We start from the raw sequence: 14584 nt of genomic DNA on the forward strand, positions 1-14584 counted from the left end.
TGAATTTCTCTTGCATCTAACTGGGACTCAGGGGTTTTTGCTAATTCATCCTAGTAACTTTCTTACGGGACATGACTCTGAGCTCAGGTTCCTGAAGTTATTTTTGAGATGTCCACCCCATGTATTTTGTAAATATCTTAGAGGCTGCTGTTGTGCAACCAAGCAATCTATAAATTTTGTTAAAAGAAAATAAAAACAGAGGGTTGAGAAAAGAAGGGAGTCTTTCGCATGTCAGGGTGTTAGGCTTTCTGCCTCACTTCTCTGAACTACGGTGACAATAATGCTCTCACTTAGGCATTCCTTCAAATGACGCTTCAAGGCATGGGTGAAGTATTTCCCCCAGTACTGTATTAAATGTTTCCCCCTCCTCCCATTCATATGAACTCCATTAGAAAAGAAGGAAAAAGTAGCCATGGGTGTTAAGAAACTTTGCATTCATATAAAACAAGTCACATTTACACTGTTGCAAAAATGGAAGAATGAGCAGCACAAAATATATTTATTTCAATGGGAGTCAGAGGCTCAGCTAAATATCTAATTTTACCATTAAAGGCAGGGTGCTAATGTTGTACTTGAAGCCTCCTTCCATTGAAAGCAGTATGCCAGACATGGCAAAACATATTTCCAACAAAGAAATACAAAGGATTTGAGAAAAAAGTTGTTAGAAACATTACAATTAAAAACACACACTGCAGTTTATATTTTAAAATCTATCTGTTCCTATACATTAACTGAGCAGATATCCCCCCCCTTAGCTGGTGTATTAACTAATTAAATGCAATAAATGGATAACAGATTTTATAATTTTTTAAAAAAATAAATCAGGAAGTTAATTTTATTAAGGTCCAAAGACAACAGTGTCTTTCAATGGGTGGTACAAATCCACTCACAGTAATATCAAGTATGCTACAACATTACAGAAAGTCAAGAAGAATGGTACTCGTCAGTTTTTCTGCAATTTTCGCTCAAAGTATGTGCAAATCTTCCTCATGGGAACCAAAGTAGCTACGCACTGTGAGGGGAAAAGAAAGACAGAGTTATTTATCAGGTCAGACACACTTATACACATTGGATATGTATTTTCTTTTTGAAAATTTTATCCTCTCTAGAGACATTCTAGTTCAGAAATTCAAATCCTAATAATGAACTTCCTCAGGATCCTCATGTAGCCAAAACAACACCATTAATGCTGAAGTATCAGCAGTCTCTGGGGAACCCCAAGGTTTGCAAAAGTACCAAAAGGGACCTTATTTTAGAATACTTTTGTCGCATTCCTCTCCCCACCACAAAGTTCTCCAACTGGCACAATATGGTTGTCCCCCACTGCAGACAACATAGTTGTGCATGGATGTGAACCTAGATGCTATCAAGCATCATGTCAAGTCTTACACCTTACTGGCTCTTGAGAAGACAACAAACCGCAGAATGCAAGCCTTGCAGTCCATAAGTATCAAATTGATGCTGCTGACCAAGGGCAGAACCCCCTTCTTCTCTCAAGGAAAGGGCAGCCCTGAGTTAACCACTCATCATCTGAGCGAGGTAGTGTTATCCTCACTGCAACTCTCAGAGTGCAGGGTCTGCACTATGAAGTACCACTGCCTTCCAGAAAACATAATCAGAGAAATTAAGCAAGGTGAAGTTAGCTACCCATGAAGCAAGAGAGGCCCAATTCTGCCCTGGTCTCCCAAAAATGGCAAATACGTTTCCCATAACCCCAAAGCAAAGTGTCCTTCCTATCACAGAATGGAATGCAGCAGTCCTGTTATAAATGTTTCCATCCCCATTACACAGCTAAGCTCCACTTCCTTGTATCTATTGCTGCAGCTTTGCCTGCTGTGACAGAGCAGGAAAAGAAACTCAGATAACAATGGATGATTTGCTTCCCGGTGCTGTTTCCCGCTGTCAGCAACAACCCTCATCAAAGCCTTTAAAATGGGATTGAAGGGAAGGCAGAAAACACTTAAAAATGCTCAAGCCACTCTGAGCAATAGAACAGGGTGGGGTAAAGATTCACATAAATGGGCTGCCCTACTTCATCTGTGCCTGGCATGTCCTAGTAAAAGGTAAAGGGACCCCTGACTATTAGGTCCAGTCGTGACCAACTCTGGGGTTGCAGCGCTCATCTCGCTTTATTGGCTGAGGGAGCCGGCGTACAGCTTCCGGGTCGTGTGGCCAGCATGACTAAGCCGCTTCTGGGGAACCAGAGCAGCGCCAAAATTTTTTGAAAGGGGGAAACCTCCAAAAATAGAACACACATACATAAATTAAACATTGGGAGTGGCATGTAACAAGTGGAGTATCTGAGGGATTGCAGGGTCTCCTCAGGCACCACACACTGGAAACCCCAGAAATAAACTCAAACATCAAAGATGTTGTAGCCACGTTAAATGTACTTACAGGCCCTGGTGACACAATTCCTGTCCCAGATTCCTGTCGCCTCATGCTCAGATTCCGCAATGGCTGGGAGCTGCAGCCAGACCCATTTGGACAAGTAGGCTTGTTATTCCGTAGCTTGTCCCCTAAAGCAGACAGCCAGTTTCTTTTGTCTGGAGAACCGTTCTCCTTGTCAGCCACTTTCCCACAAGGGGCCTTGAGAGGAAGCGAAAGGTTTGAGAAGATTGCAGGGGAACAAGGATTTCCAGGTGGGGAAGGCCCTTCCAGGCTTTCAGTGACTTGAGCTTGACCACTGAGGGTCAGGCAGCCTTCCCCTTCTAAGTCTGCTTCCAAAGTGTCCTGCTGCGGCCTGGATTTTTTAGGCACCGGGTGAAGATCAGTCAGACAGTTGCAGGTTCTTAGGCACTTGGTAGGTCCTTCCTTGCTGGAGTCTAGCCTCCTCTTGGCTCGCACCTCAAACCTCAGACGTGGCGATTCAGAAGTGGCAAGGACCTGAGAAATCTCTGCCGCGGCTTTCACATGGGAAGATACATTTGGAGTCTTGGTAACCCACTGCCGTATGGACATAACTGAAGCAGGAGCTGGTTTGGGCACTGTATCTGTAGCGGTTTCCTTCTGCCTTGTTGGAATGTAGGCCAATGTGGCTGGAGGTTTGACCGATGACGATGTTGGTGTGCTGGAGGGAAGAGGAAGATCTCCAGTGTAAGCTGGAGCACACGCTGCAGGCTGCGGCGAAGAAATAGGGGGGCTGCCCGTCAGAGAGGCTTTAGCAGGAGTTCCCTGGCTGCTGCTTTGAGTTCCTGAAGGTAAAACACAAAGCCCAGATGAGGACAAAGAATCCCAAGTGTGAAGAAAGCAAGGGCACAATCAGGACATACTAGCATTCCACATAGTCAAAGGGTCTCTCATTGCAAACTTCTGAGGATTGCAGCCTAAAATTATGGTCGTGCATGCAAGTAAAACAAACACTGAAGCAAGACTCATCTTCTTGAAGGATTCAAATACTTGTACGGCACCCTGCCTCCCAGCTTATAGCTCTGAAGTGAGAGGGAAGAAGAGCTTGCTCTATATTGCAGTCAGTTTAATAGTCCCTGCACAGCTGCAGCTTTTGCCAATCACTAGCTGGATGCAAGTTTTATTCAAATAAAATAGTACCTGGTTAAGGCAACAGTGAATCGGAGTGCAAATAACTATTGTGTGCACATAGCACATGTTTGGTGTTCGAAAAGCCAAAGTATGTAGGAAGCCTGCCTATGTCTGCATGATCCTTGCACTTCCTTTTCCATTCCTGAGCTGAATAAAGAATAAGGTATCACATTTTTTCCTAACAAGAGCCAACTTTTTGACTGTAAATATCCAGCACGGACATCACTTGCAGTTTTCAAGCTGGGAGATTTAACAACTACTTCTGTATCAATAGGAAGTTGTTTTTTAAAAAGTAGGTTTCCTAAGAGGACAATGACGTATGCATGTGTACACGAGATACACACAGCACGAAAGAACTGGCACATACTTTCCTATTGTTCTGCAAGTTTCCTGCGAGTGAATTCTATGTTGGCAAAACAATCCCTTTCTTCCATTTCTCTGGGTTGAAAGAAGCCATTTGTGAAGGTGAAAAAATCACCCCCCGGTCAAAAGCAGTATCTGGGATACCCTCTCTTGTGGGTCTGGCATAGGGGTTCTTACATACCTTTTGGGTTTGTTAGGGGTTTTTTTTAGACAAACTCATGGGATTTGGGATAGAACTGAAAAACTTCTGGTCCCCAAGATCAAGATATTAGGTCTGGTGCCAATAACTTGCTACACAGCTGCAGACCCATACAAAATTGCTTTAGTACATCAATTGGACCTTCACAAATCGTAGTGGTTATTAATAGTTTGAGGTTCTAGCTCATTTACTTGTAAAACTAAGCTGAACAGAAAGGCAAGGACTGCAAAGCCTCTCGATTCAGACAGAAACAGCAGCAACTGCAATTGTTCAAGGCAAACCCCTACAAGCTCCCTGCTCTTTTGCACAAGCCACACTTCCAATTTGCTATTCAGAACCTAGGGAATGCTAATGTCCTCTTTTATCCTCTCCACTAATGCCCCCTTTTTCTGCAAGTAACATGTAAGGAAGAAGAACACTGTCCTGAATAATTTGCCACACTATTTCTATTTGCTCTGAATGGACTGTAGGGCAGGAAAAGTCGTCATAATTTAGTGGCCTGGACTGAATGCATATCCTTCCTGTTACCTCCACAGAGTAGGGATCTGTCTTGCAATCACCCTGTTAAGTGCCAAGCACACTGACAGCAGTACAATAAATAGCGTAAACCTGCCTGGTAATTCTGTTCACAGTAGGATTTCTGGATTTGAGATTACAGTTTAGCAACTATGATTGTATCTGCCACTGCAGTCCCATGGATAGGCAGGATACAACCCAAGGAGGTGCTTAGGGCTGTGGAGAAAGCCCAGGAGTACTGATTTTACTCAGGAAACTTTTGGGGTGGGGATGGAGGTTGTATAAACCTTAGCTCTGAACCACTAGTTCAGCACTACATAACTAGAATTCCTCTTAATCCAAATATTTGTATGCCCTACCCAGAGGATTTAGATAAAGATGGTTTTATTATTATTTATACAAGCCAGGTTGAACCAGGAAACTCCATTTGTTTACATTCCTTGTGCTGCATTGTCCTAGAACAGTAATAGACACATGCACACCCCTTCCCAAACATAGCTTGGCCAGGTACCGTAAATAAGCTTTAAAGATAAGTGAAAACATACAGCTGCTGCTGCGACGATTGCATCTCACAGCTGCCCAGAATTTGATGGCTTCCAGATGTTGGACTCCAATTCCCATCAATCCCAGCCAGCATGGCCAACGATTAGGACAATGTGAGTTCAGCAACATCTGGAGGGCCACAGGGTCCCCACCACTGCTGTGAAGAACAGCACTGCCATGAAGAATAGGAGCTCTTTAACTTTTAACCATTTCATTAGTCTTGTAATGCGGTGGTTCCCAATTAGCTAAGTACTGCAGACTCCCTGTTTTTTCAAAAGCCAAGCCATGGACCCCCTACTTTTGAAAAAGTTGATATCTCTCTAGTAGTTTTTGTTATGTGAATTGTGCTACCATACCCTCCAACATGTTCCAGCACAAAACCGGGCTGTACTCCTGCATGAGTCATGTGACCCACACAAGAGCATAGTACCCCCAAATGAGATGTCCTGGACAGCTGGTGGTTATGTGCTACAGAACCCCTGGGAGGATTACACAGATCCCCAATTGGGAACCACTGCTGTAAGACATTTGCTCCCCAGCAGGGCATCTTTCCCACAATTCAGCAATGCATGCATGCTTATTTATTTATTTAACTTTACTTTTTCATTGAACAAAAACCAAACACTACTTTTCCTTCAGAGCGGGTACCTCTTTCAGGATTTTTTTAATTTATGAGTTGCTAAGAGGACTCTAGCCAGCTCCTTCTGTTTCCTGTCTGTAGATATCATCAATCTTTTTAGCAACTGGGAAAACTACTCCAAAAGCTTTTATTTTTGTGTGGTGGAATAGAGGGGAAGAGCTCTCCCTGCCCTCTAGGTAGGAATACAACACAAAAGCAGCCCAGCTGGATTAGACAAAATGTCCACCTAGCCTGGCATTGTTTTGCTCAGATATAGGTCCAAAGAAGACTTCACAGGGCATGAACATGAGGGTTCCACACCCCCCATCCCTATTTATGTTCCCAGCATCTGACATTCTGAGGTATACTGCTTCCAGACATCAGGCTCCATTAAGGCTTATGGTTAATAGCCATGGCCAAAGCTCCTCCATGTATTACTCCAGCCCATTTTAAAGTCCTCTAATCTAGTGGTCATTATGTTTTGAGGCAGTGAATTACACACGGTAATCATGCATTTCTAGTTTCCTGAGCCTAGAGCCCATCAATTTCATCAGCTGATCTTGGAGATCTCATTTTATGGAGGCAGAAACTTTTCTCCTTATTGACTCATTCCATTCCTCATTATGCACATGCAGCTTCCAGGTTGCCTCCGCCACTCCAAACACTACCCTTTCCTCAAAGAAAAGGTGCCTCATCCCTTTGGCAATCTGGGCTGCCCCTTTTTCAGTGATATCCACAGAGCGAGCATGCATGTGATAGGTGCACTTCACTCTACAGTATGCAGTTGAATTTCTGGTATTTTTGTTTATTGACATCTATTATACAATTCTTATGGAATTAGGGTGTGTGGCTATCTTAGCCACAAGATGGTTGCTAAGTCACTCCTCGGGATGAAAAGCTCTCTAACTACATATTGGGAACAGAGAAAGAATGATCCGAACACCATGAAGAGATCAGCAGCATAGGATGCTGCAACTAGATCTGAACTGAAGGAAGGAGAATGTCTTGGCACATCTCAAGAGACCTGAACTTTTGCTTTTGTTTCAGTTTACTGACTTTACTTTCTTTGCTTAAAATAGACTGTGTGTGAATGGACTGTATGCTTGTACCTGTAATTGTATGGTTGCAAATGAGACTATGGAGAACATATTATGAGAGAGGCTTTATGCCTCAAGCAGAAAAACACCCTGTTTCCCTATTACTGTGAAATCCCAGGGCAGGGAGCACAATCCAGAGAGTATTGTTGTTTTAAACTGTACCATAGGATCAGTCTATCACCAATAATAAATGTTGTGCTAGCAAGTGGTCTATGCCATTGTCTTATGCCTTAGCGCGTAGGTGTGAATAGTGTGATTCAATCACAATCCACTGAAACAGTTTTACCATGTTGGTGGTTCTTTTTCTTCTTTGTTATTGAGTTGTGGGAAGAAAAGGATAGGGGGAAGAGTGTTTCCATGGGTATGCTTCAGCAATTGTGAAGTGACAGATTACTGAATTTTCCACATGATCACAAAACAATAAAACTGTATTTTTTGGAAGAAGATTAAATAATCTAGAACCAATTGTTTGTGGGATAACATACTTAATTAAACATCTATAATTAAAACATGAAGGGGTTAAAACCATAAGAGTAAGCTGTCGTGCAAGGTTTAGCTTGCCTTGGGCGGGCCTAGTCAGGCATGGCCAAACTTGGCTCTCCAGCTATTTTGGGACTTCAGTTCCCATCTTCCCTGACCACTGGCCCTGTTAGCTAGGTGGGAAGGAAGGCTGCCTGATTATGACTGGTGAGCTTCAGTAATTGTCTCAAGTGGGCCTTGAGAACACAATGTCTGAGAACCTCTGGACTATGCAATACAACCAATTGTAAATTTTCTTTATTTGCATAATTCACAGAAAATCCTTAAAAGATAAATAAGAAAAATTATCCTTGATTTCAGGGCCAACATAATCAGCTTCAGGTGACCAGCTTACTGCATTAACTTGCAGAGCTGTTTGAATGCTTCCACTTCTTACAAATGTGTGGCAAGATTGGGTTTTACCATGCCTTCAAATGCTGTTTTAAGCTGGTAATCACCGAGCGACAATTTTGCCACATGTCTGCAATGCTTTTTGACATTCAACCTGTTACCTTGCATGCACACGTTCATATTCTGTGGCAGCTGTATCCTCTCAGCTGCACATCAAATTGATAACCTGAATTAGTCTTATGTACTTTTAATTACTAGTCTTCCATGAGCTATGCAGAGGGGTGGGAAAAAATCATCTTCCGGCTACACAGGTATTTCACACACTGACAAGACATCAGTTTCATATAGCTGTTGCGAAAACTGTCCTCGAACCTAATTTCTGCCTAATGCCTCTGCTTTATTAAAGAAATTGCCCCCAAGCTACAAATCTACTGTCAGCGTCTCAGAAGTTCTTACCTGTTCCACTTTGTTCTCCTACTTTCTTCTGGCAGGCCCAACCCACCAAGCTGCTTTTGTCTAGCCAGTTCTCTTCTTCGGTTCCTCGCTTTAAGCGCCAAATCTTGATGGTGTTGTCGTCTGAACATGTGGAAATCTGCAAAAGAGCATAGGGAGCCGGTTGAGAAATGCCGCACTTCGCAAACAAGTGAAGATGTTGACTCTCTAACAAACAGTGGAAGAGTGGCGAGTTTTGGGGATGGTAAATGTGTCAAAGAAGGGACTTGCAGCTATCCTGCTACATTGAGAACCTCAGGCTCTCTCTTTATTAGCTGAATTTTAAAGGATGTAATGCTATGTCATTTCAGATTAGAGCCTGGTAGAATTATGAGTCAGTAGTATTTTTTTTTACCACCTGTCTTATTAAGCTTAAATCAATAGATTTCTATTCCACCTCTTAAATAAATTTCAGAGCTGTTATGGAATTAAAATATAATAAAACATAGCAAGAGAAAAAAAGGTGTGAAATGGGCCTTTAGGCTATAACATCTGGTTCCAATAATTGCCAAATATGTCTCCAAGATGAGATGCTGGCTGTAGTTTTTGCATTTTCTGCTGCTGCTTTTTATAGATTGTTTTATGTTGTTGTTTCATTCTGTAAATCCATTAAAAAAAAATATTGTTTTAACAGTGATGTTGTTAGCTGTCTTTGACAATCTATTGGAATGGTGATATTCAGTTTTAAAACATGTAACTTTGTAAATGATGAAATATTAAAAACCTTATTGGGGAAAGAATTCCACAAAGAGGACTAGCTCTTCAGTTGACAGGATTTTTTAATCCACTCTTGAGCTTGCAAATCAAACACACACACACACAAAACGAACTAAGGAGATAGCCCCTATCTTTAGGCTTACAATCTTGACAAGACACATCACAAGAGGAAAAGGGATTGGGATAAATGAAGAACTAAGCAAACACATGTTCCACGTACAAAAACATGTGAGAATAAAAAAAGGGTTTGCCTGGTGCAAAGATAACCTTGCCAGACAAAGCCTTAAAAATAAATAAAATTATTGTTATTAAAAAGTTTCTTAGTTTACAAAAGTATGTGCATTGTCTCTTTTTTCAAGTTGTGTTTTCTACAGATCAATTACATTTGTTGTGAGACATTAGTGTTGTATATAGTAGAAGGCTGGGGAAGAAAAGATGGGGTTGGGGTGGTAAAACTTATATTCTTTTACTTAGTGCATGTGTGAAATTTTAGGTCAGAGTCACTTGGGTAGGTTCTCTTTCTATTTGTTTATTACATTTCCTTGGTAGTGAGAGGAATGGGGGGGCTAGGGTATGGTAGGTTGTCTTTAGTTGGTTGTAGTGAGATTTTTTTTGCTTGTGTGGGGTGGGGGGTGGGGTGGGGTGGGGTGGGGTGGGATGGGGGAGGCTAGCCATATTGATTCATATGCTATTGGTGGGTTCTTGTTGTTGTCTTGTTGGGCTGTGTATGTGATAAAGGGGAGTTATACCAAAGTGAAGGCGTACTCTTCTATTTGTCCCCATGTCAGTTTCAGTCTACTGATTAGCTTTTCTAGTAAGGCACATAGTTTGATACCAGTGGCCCATGTATACTCCTGACAGGTCTTTCCAGTGGTCCTTCTGAGCTCCACAAATGGTGCTCTACAACCAAAAAAAGGTCCTTTCATCTGCCTCATCTCATAGCGGGAGAAGCAGTTGTAAAGCCAAGGGCTTAAGGCTATCTAGGCAGGAGAAGCTACTTTTGCTTTGAAGCAAATGAAAAGAAATTATATTTAGGCTTTTGTTAGTGGAGTTTGTTCCAAAAGGCAGGTATAAGGAGAGACTTTGAAAACATGGAAGCAAACCTTAGTGAAGTCAGATGGACACCAGGCAACAGAGGTGACCTCCTGCAAGTGGCCAATGAGCATCATGGGAGGAAGTTGGGGCTCAGATACCTATAGAAAGGAAGAATTGCAGAGAAAGTCAGAAAAGCGAAGGCTATGGAGCATCAAAACATCTAGCTGTCAGAAGGACAAACATCAGTCTGGGATATTTTCCAGCCCGGCACTCTCTGAATGTTTTGTACTACAACTCCCATCAGCCCCAGCCAGCACAGCTGGGATTGATGGGAGTTGTAGTACAAAACATGTGGAGGACGCCAGGTTAGCAAAATCTGCTCTGTAATCCACAATTACCAAACAGTGCTGCCTTTCAAACAGCACAAGTTTAAAAGGAAATTGAGAAACCAGCGGCATGCTGAGGAAATGTGTGTATGCGCGCACACACAAAATGTTAAAAGCCATAAAATTCTGCATCTAAAAAAGCTGTACAAATCACGCACATTTGCAAGGCCTCTCTTATTTTGCTCAGTTTGCGCCAATTGTCTCACTTGTAGCAAGGGGCAAAGAATGATGCAAGACACAACCTTCAATTCCCAACCACTGGAAATGTAACTCAGCTGCCACATCAGTTCCTGGCTTCAGAGATATCAGCAGCTGTTGGCTGCACACTTTCAAGCATATCTTATGATAGATTCATAGAACTGTAGAGTTGGAAGGGGTCATGAGGGTCATCTAGTCCAACCCCGCCCCCCCCCATGCAGGAATCTTTCACGCAATGTGGGGTTCGAACCCACAACCCTGGGATTAAGAGTCTCATGCTCTACCGACTGAGATATCTTGTCAGCCATAAATCCCATGAGCTTCTTTTAAAAATTATATATATTCCCCACCTCACAACCTGCTCGGTGTTTTAAGTAACATGATTTAAAAACAAACAAATAAGGTTGTCAGAAGTCTAAATTCTGTACTCAGAATCACCATTCCTGCTTTTTCCTTCCCCATCTTCCCCTAGGACTGATATAGGGAAACCTGTGGCTTTCCGGATGTTGTTGGACTATAACTCCCTTATCCCCAACCTTTGGCCATTCTGGTAGAGGGTTTGGAGTCCAACAACATCTGGAGTGCCATAACTTCCACATCCTTGCTCTAGAATCACAGCACACACAAACCTGGCCACATACAAAACAGGCATCATAAGCCCAGCTCATCAGTGGCGCTTACAAAATCTCCATTTTAGAGTTATATTTTGCAGACAGCCTTGGTACGAATGACGTCTTTCAAAAAAAAAAAAAAAAAAAAAAAAAAAGACAAGCATGTTTAACCCAGGAAAAGTAATAGGGAATAAATTTAAGTGTGCAGGTATGGAAAGCTAGAAATCCATACATATCCTGTATTACATCAGCCAGGGTTGGGGAACCTGCAGTCCTCCAAATATTGCTGGACTCCCAACTCTTATCAGCTCCAACCAACATGAGAAATGCTCAGGGATGATGGGGGAGTTGGAGGCCAGCAATATTTGAAGGATCCCAGCTTCTCTGATGCTGGCATAAAGCCAAAACTCTGTACCCTGTCAAGAACCTGCAAAATTAACAGCTATGTATGTGTCACTTAAAGTGCAATCCTTTCCATTCTCAAATAATGCAGAACAGTTTGGAAAGGTCTGGGGTGGCAACAAAGATTATGAGACAGGTGGCGTGGGGAGCAGGGGAGAGTAGAAAGAAGTACTGATTTTTTTCCAGTCACCCTTGCACAGCCTGCTGTAACTCCAAAAAGCTCAGAGCAGCTTACCTCTGGTTCCCTGGCAGGCTCATACCCAGAGAGCTTATGGGGACAGATCTGCTTAGCTTCAGCAGCGTAGCATGTGCCTTCAGACTATCCTCTGGCCCATGTAGGGCACAGCACAAAAATCCCCACCACCTCCCAAACACACACAACTTCAGCACTCCTGCTTTTCCGTTTGAGACTCCTCAGTTGATTTACCAGGACACTTTCAAACACTTCTGCAAAGAAGCTATCTGTAAATCAGAATTCTTTTCTTGAAAGGTCAAGGCAACACCCTTCTGCTTCTCATACAGAAACAACCGGTTCTGTTTGACTGCGATGCATTCAGAAATCTCAGTAGGCCTTGTTGCTAGATTTGCTTGCTGTGAGTCAAAGGCGACTATGGGGTGTGGCCTTTATCCACTTTCAGGGGGGCTGAGTGCCACAGCCTACCCGGGGCCTCTTCACTTGCCTGGTCCACCTCTTAGCTATGCCATGGCATTTTGACAGGACTAATGTCATGACCAGCAGCTCCTTGTATGCTGTGTGGCAGAGGCGCTAGGGGTGTGTGTGTGTGTGTGTGTGTGAGAGAGAGAGAGAGAGAGAGAAGGAAGGAAGGCTCCCTTCTTAGAGGGGAAAGGGCCAAAGATGTTGAAGAGTATCAGAAAGCAAGATAAAAGGTTAGTGTGTTATTTATTATTATATAAATAAAAAAACTGGGGATATAAAGGAAGGAGATAGGAAATAGGAAAGCTATTAAAAGGAGGAAGAGTGAACTTAAAGAGGCAAGGGAGTATGGATAAAAAGAAACCAGAAACTGGAGAGAGCTCAGTATGAAAGGAGAATGGGAGATGTTAGAGGGACAAAAGGCATATGGGGGTGTGAAGGGAAAAAATATAAAAGAATGTCTTCTCTGGCGCAGCAAATACTGCCTAAAATGGGATACCTAAGTTGTACTTGGGTTGAGGAAAGTAAAGCTTTGGAACGCCTTGCCACACTGTGGTGTTCTAGCTATTTGCAAAGATGGATTAGATAAATCAGTAGAAGCTGTCAGTAATTTCCAGCTGGTTATGACTAACTCTGCCCCCATCCGCTGTCATTTTGTGACTGGCAGGGACCCCGATCACTGTTTTGCAACTGGTGGGACTCAGTAATTTCCAGCTGCCTCAACTGGTCCCTGGGGAGTGGACAGTTTGAGGACCCTTGCTCTACGGTTCCTTTCTGGAGAGACACCAAGAGGGACAGAGGTGACATGGCATGGGATCTCCACTTTCTGGACCTTGCATGCCCACCCCATCCTGAAAGTGCCTTAGGCGTAATAAATCTTTCAGTACAGTCCTCTATGCATAACTCCTCCTGGCTATCTGTACTGACCAAGGCAGAAAACCTCCTAGCAATGCCGCAGGTGAGGGAGCAATTGGGAGAAAATGCCACGCCACCTACTCTGACTCATTAGGCCGCTAATGAATAAGGAGTAACCTAAGCTAACCTCAAGCTGCAGCAGATTCTCAGATGCTCAATTCTATTTTTCAGCTGCTCTCTTTCCCAAAGCTGTGAGTCACCGTCAGCAATGTGATATTTGACGAGGATTTGCACTGATGACTAAGCGAACTTTATTAAATTCTTCACCATGTGGGTAAATGAAGCTTTGCAAGGATGTATGAAAAGCAAAAAAAGGATGCTCTACTTTTCCTGATCTAGTTCCTCTTTATTGTTCTGGCAGCTTGAAAAGCTATCCATAAAGTACTTAAGTAGAATACTGAGGATTGGGTTTAAGTCAGGTTGGTGCATTTTAAAGGGGTTTTTGCCTCCTCTGAGTTTAGGTCAGCTTCTTGCCTATATATATTTAGAAAATGCCCTGTTCAAAACCCATCCTCTTTGCCAAAGGAGGCAACAACATGGAAACCAGAGCCCTTTTAAGGAGAACAGCTAAAGCTAAAGCTCTTGGTAGAGAGAATATCTGTGTTTACATTTAGCCATTTCCCCCTTCCACAGTGTGTAGCAATGTCTCACAATCCCTTATTAATGAGAGCAGGCCGAAAAAAGACATACTTCTTGCTGGGTCTGGATTCAACGTTCATAAGGAATAATAATAAAAAAAGCCCTAAGCAGCTGGTCCCAGTCCTAGGGATTGCACTGAGGGTTAACTGACACCTTTGAGCACATCCTTCCTTGCAAATGCTCATCTTTAGAGCAATAATCAATGCACGATGGAGCAATAAATGGATAAGTCCAGCTTTGGCTTAGCTCTACTATAGTTAGAAAACACTACCCACCCCCTGCCATAAAGCTTGTGAAATTGCAACTACCCAGACTTTCTGTGGCCCAGAAGTTCAAAACCTGTTTTATGATTTTGAATTCCCTGAATAGCCATTTTATTTGTTTTTAATATGCTTTTATACTCCTGTTTCATGCTGCACTTCTGTTTTGATGAAAATGGTTATTTTATGCTGCGCAGTGCCAAGAGATTTACAAAACTTTAAGCAGCTTATAAATGCTCTTAAACCAAATAAACAAACAGACAACCCCAAATGTCAGCCTACAATTCAAGCCTGGCATGCTGGCAAGACGCTCCTGTCCAGAACAGCCAATCTCTGCATGGAAACAAATCTGCACTAATGGCAGAGCCAATTCATGTGCAGAAAAGGCAGAGTAATGGCAGACCCCACAGCAAATACCCAGGCCCTATCCATTAGACCTGGATAGGGAACATGCAGCCCTCCAGATCTGGACTACAGTTGCTGCCATCTCTGGCCACTAGCTGATGGAAGTTGGAATTCAACTTCTG

The 14584-nt window shown here is 42.8% G+C and overlaps 1 protein-coding gene across 1 annotated transcript in view; it reads right to left on the bottom strand.

Moving 5' to 3' along the window:
• Window positions 1–417: 417 nt before the first annotated feature.
• Window positions 418–14584, bottom strand: part of DTL (denticleless E3 ubiquitin protein ligase homolog) — a gene marked incomplete at its 5' end in the record, with an annotated part of 30887 nt that continues 16720 nt past the window's right edge. The window contains 4 exons of the mRNA XM_083733310.1: window positions 418–1012; window positions 2398–3194; window positions 8204–8339; window positions 10060–10149. Of these exons, the coding sequence (XP_083589436.1) occupies window positions 944–1012; window positions 2398–3194; window positions 8204–8339; window positions 10060–10149 (1092 nt within the window). The 3' untranslated portion in view covers window positions 418–943. The remainder of the gene's footprint in view (window positions 1013–2397; window positions 3195–8203; window positions 8340–10059; window positions 10150–14584) is intronic.

The sequence above is a fragment of the Podarcis gaigeae genome (assembly GCF_964106915.1).
Source record: "Podarcis gaigeae genome assembly, chromosome: 3".
Lineage (NCBI taxonomy): Eukaryota > Metazoa > Chordata > Lepidosauria > Squamata > Lacertidae > Podarcis > Podarcis gaigeae.